Raw genomic sequence first — 1,157 nt, forward strand, 5'->3', positions numbered from 1 at the left:
CGCATGTCACTTCCCATCATGGAACCACTCATGGTTGCTGGTGGAACGCCAGGATTAGCTTCATAACCTATGCCACCACCACCACCTAGAGGTGGAAATTTCTGGCCTCCTGATCCATAGGGATCTCCCATGTTCATTGCTCCTCCGCCACCCATTCTCATGTCTCTTTCCCTTGGATCCATGTAGCCCATTCGGCTGTAACTTTCCTCTCTTTGGCGCCTCATTTGTTCTTCCATCTCACGTTGACGAATCATCATCTCTTCCTCTCTTCTACGTCGTTCTTCCTCTTGCCTCAACTGCATTTCTTTACGTTTCTGCATTTCTTGATTATGAAGTTCTTCCATGCGTCTTAATTCTTCCTGTCGTCTCATCAGATCTTGGCGCAAAAGATTTGCCTGATGTTCATGATAAGCATCTTCCATTTCACTTTCCAATTTATCTTTTGCATCCTTCATGTTTTTTTCAACTTGTTCCCTTTGCTGTTTTTCCATTTCATCCAAAGACTTCCATCGCTGAGAATATTCGTACTCAAATGTGCCATGCTGGGCAAAACGAGGAGGGGTTTCTCTCTCCTTTTGATACATTGGATTCTTCTGGGCAAGTTTTTCAGGAAGACCATCTTCATCATCTAGTTGTTCAAGTGGTTCCACGATGACTGGACGAGGAGTCGTTGTCAGCAAGAAAACACCTTCACTGCATCGTTCAAATGCCTTTCTTGCTGCTGGCTTAGAAGCAAATTCAACAATGCCTTTCCCTGTAGATCTTCCACGATCATCCACTATTACAACAGCCCTTTCAATAGGACCAAACTGGCTAAAGGCTTCTTCCAACAGTTCATTGGAAACGTAAGGTGAAAGATTACGAACAGAAAGGGCAGCAGCATGTGTGGCAAAGCGAACTCGAAGCTGTCTACCTCTCATGGGTGTATCATCAAGTTCCGCTTTGGCTATTTCAGCCAAAGCTCTAGATTCAAGCTTAATAAATCCGAATCCTTTGCCTTTGTTGATAAATACTTCTCCTGGTTCTCCATATTTAGCAAATAGTCTTTTGAATTCATCCTCCGTGATATCAGCAGGTAGATTCCCAACAAACAACCGACATCGCTGTGTGTAAGTTTTCTCTCCAGGCCTTCTCAAGAGAGACAAGTTGGCTTTAAA

At 43.8% G+C, this 1,157-nt stretch overlaps 1 protein-coding gene across 1 annotated transcript; it reads right to left on the reverse strand.

Annotated features, from left to right (window-relative positions):
- Positions 1-5: 5 nt before the first annotated feature.
- Positions 6-1,151, reverse strand: LOC108525679 (splicing factor, proline- and glutamine-rich; the record flags this gene model as incomplete). The annotated part of the gene is made up of 1 exon (XM_017866576.1): positions 6-1,151. A coding segment is annotated over exon 1 (915 nt), but the record flags the coding sequence as incomplete, so codon positions are not given.
- Positions 1,152-1,157: the final 6 nt, after the last annotated feature.

The sequence above is a fragment of the Rhinopithecus bieti genome, unplaced genomic scaffold (genome assembly GCF_001698545.2).
Source record: "Rhinopithecus bieti isolate Rb0 unplaced genomic scaffold, ASM169854v2 repeat_2742, whole genome shotgun sequence".
In the NCBI taxonomy this organism is placed as follows: Eukaryota; Metazoa; Chordata; class Mammalia; order Primates; family Cercopithecidae; genus Rhinopithecus; species Rhinopithecus bieti.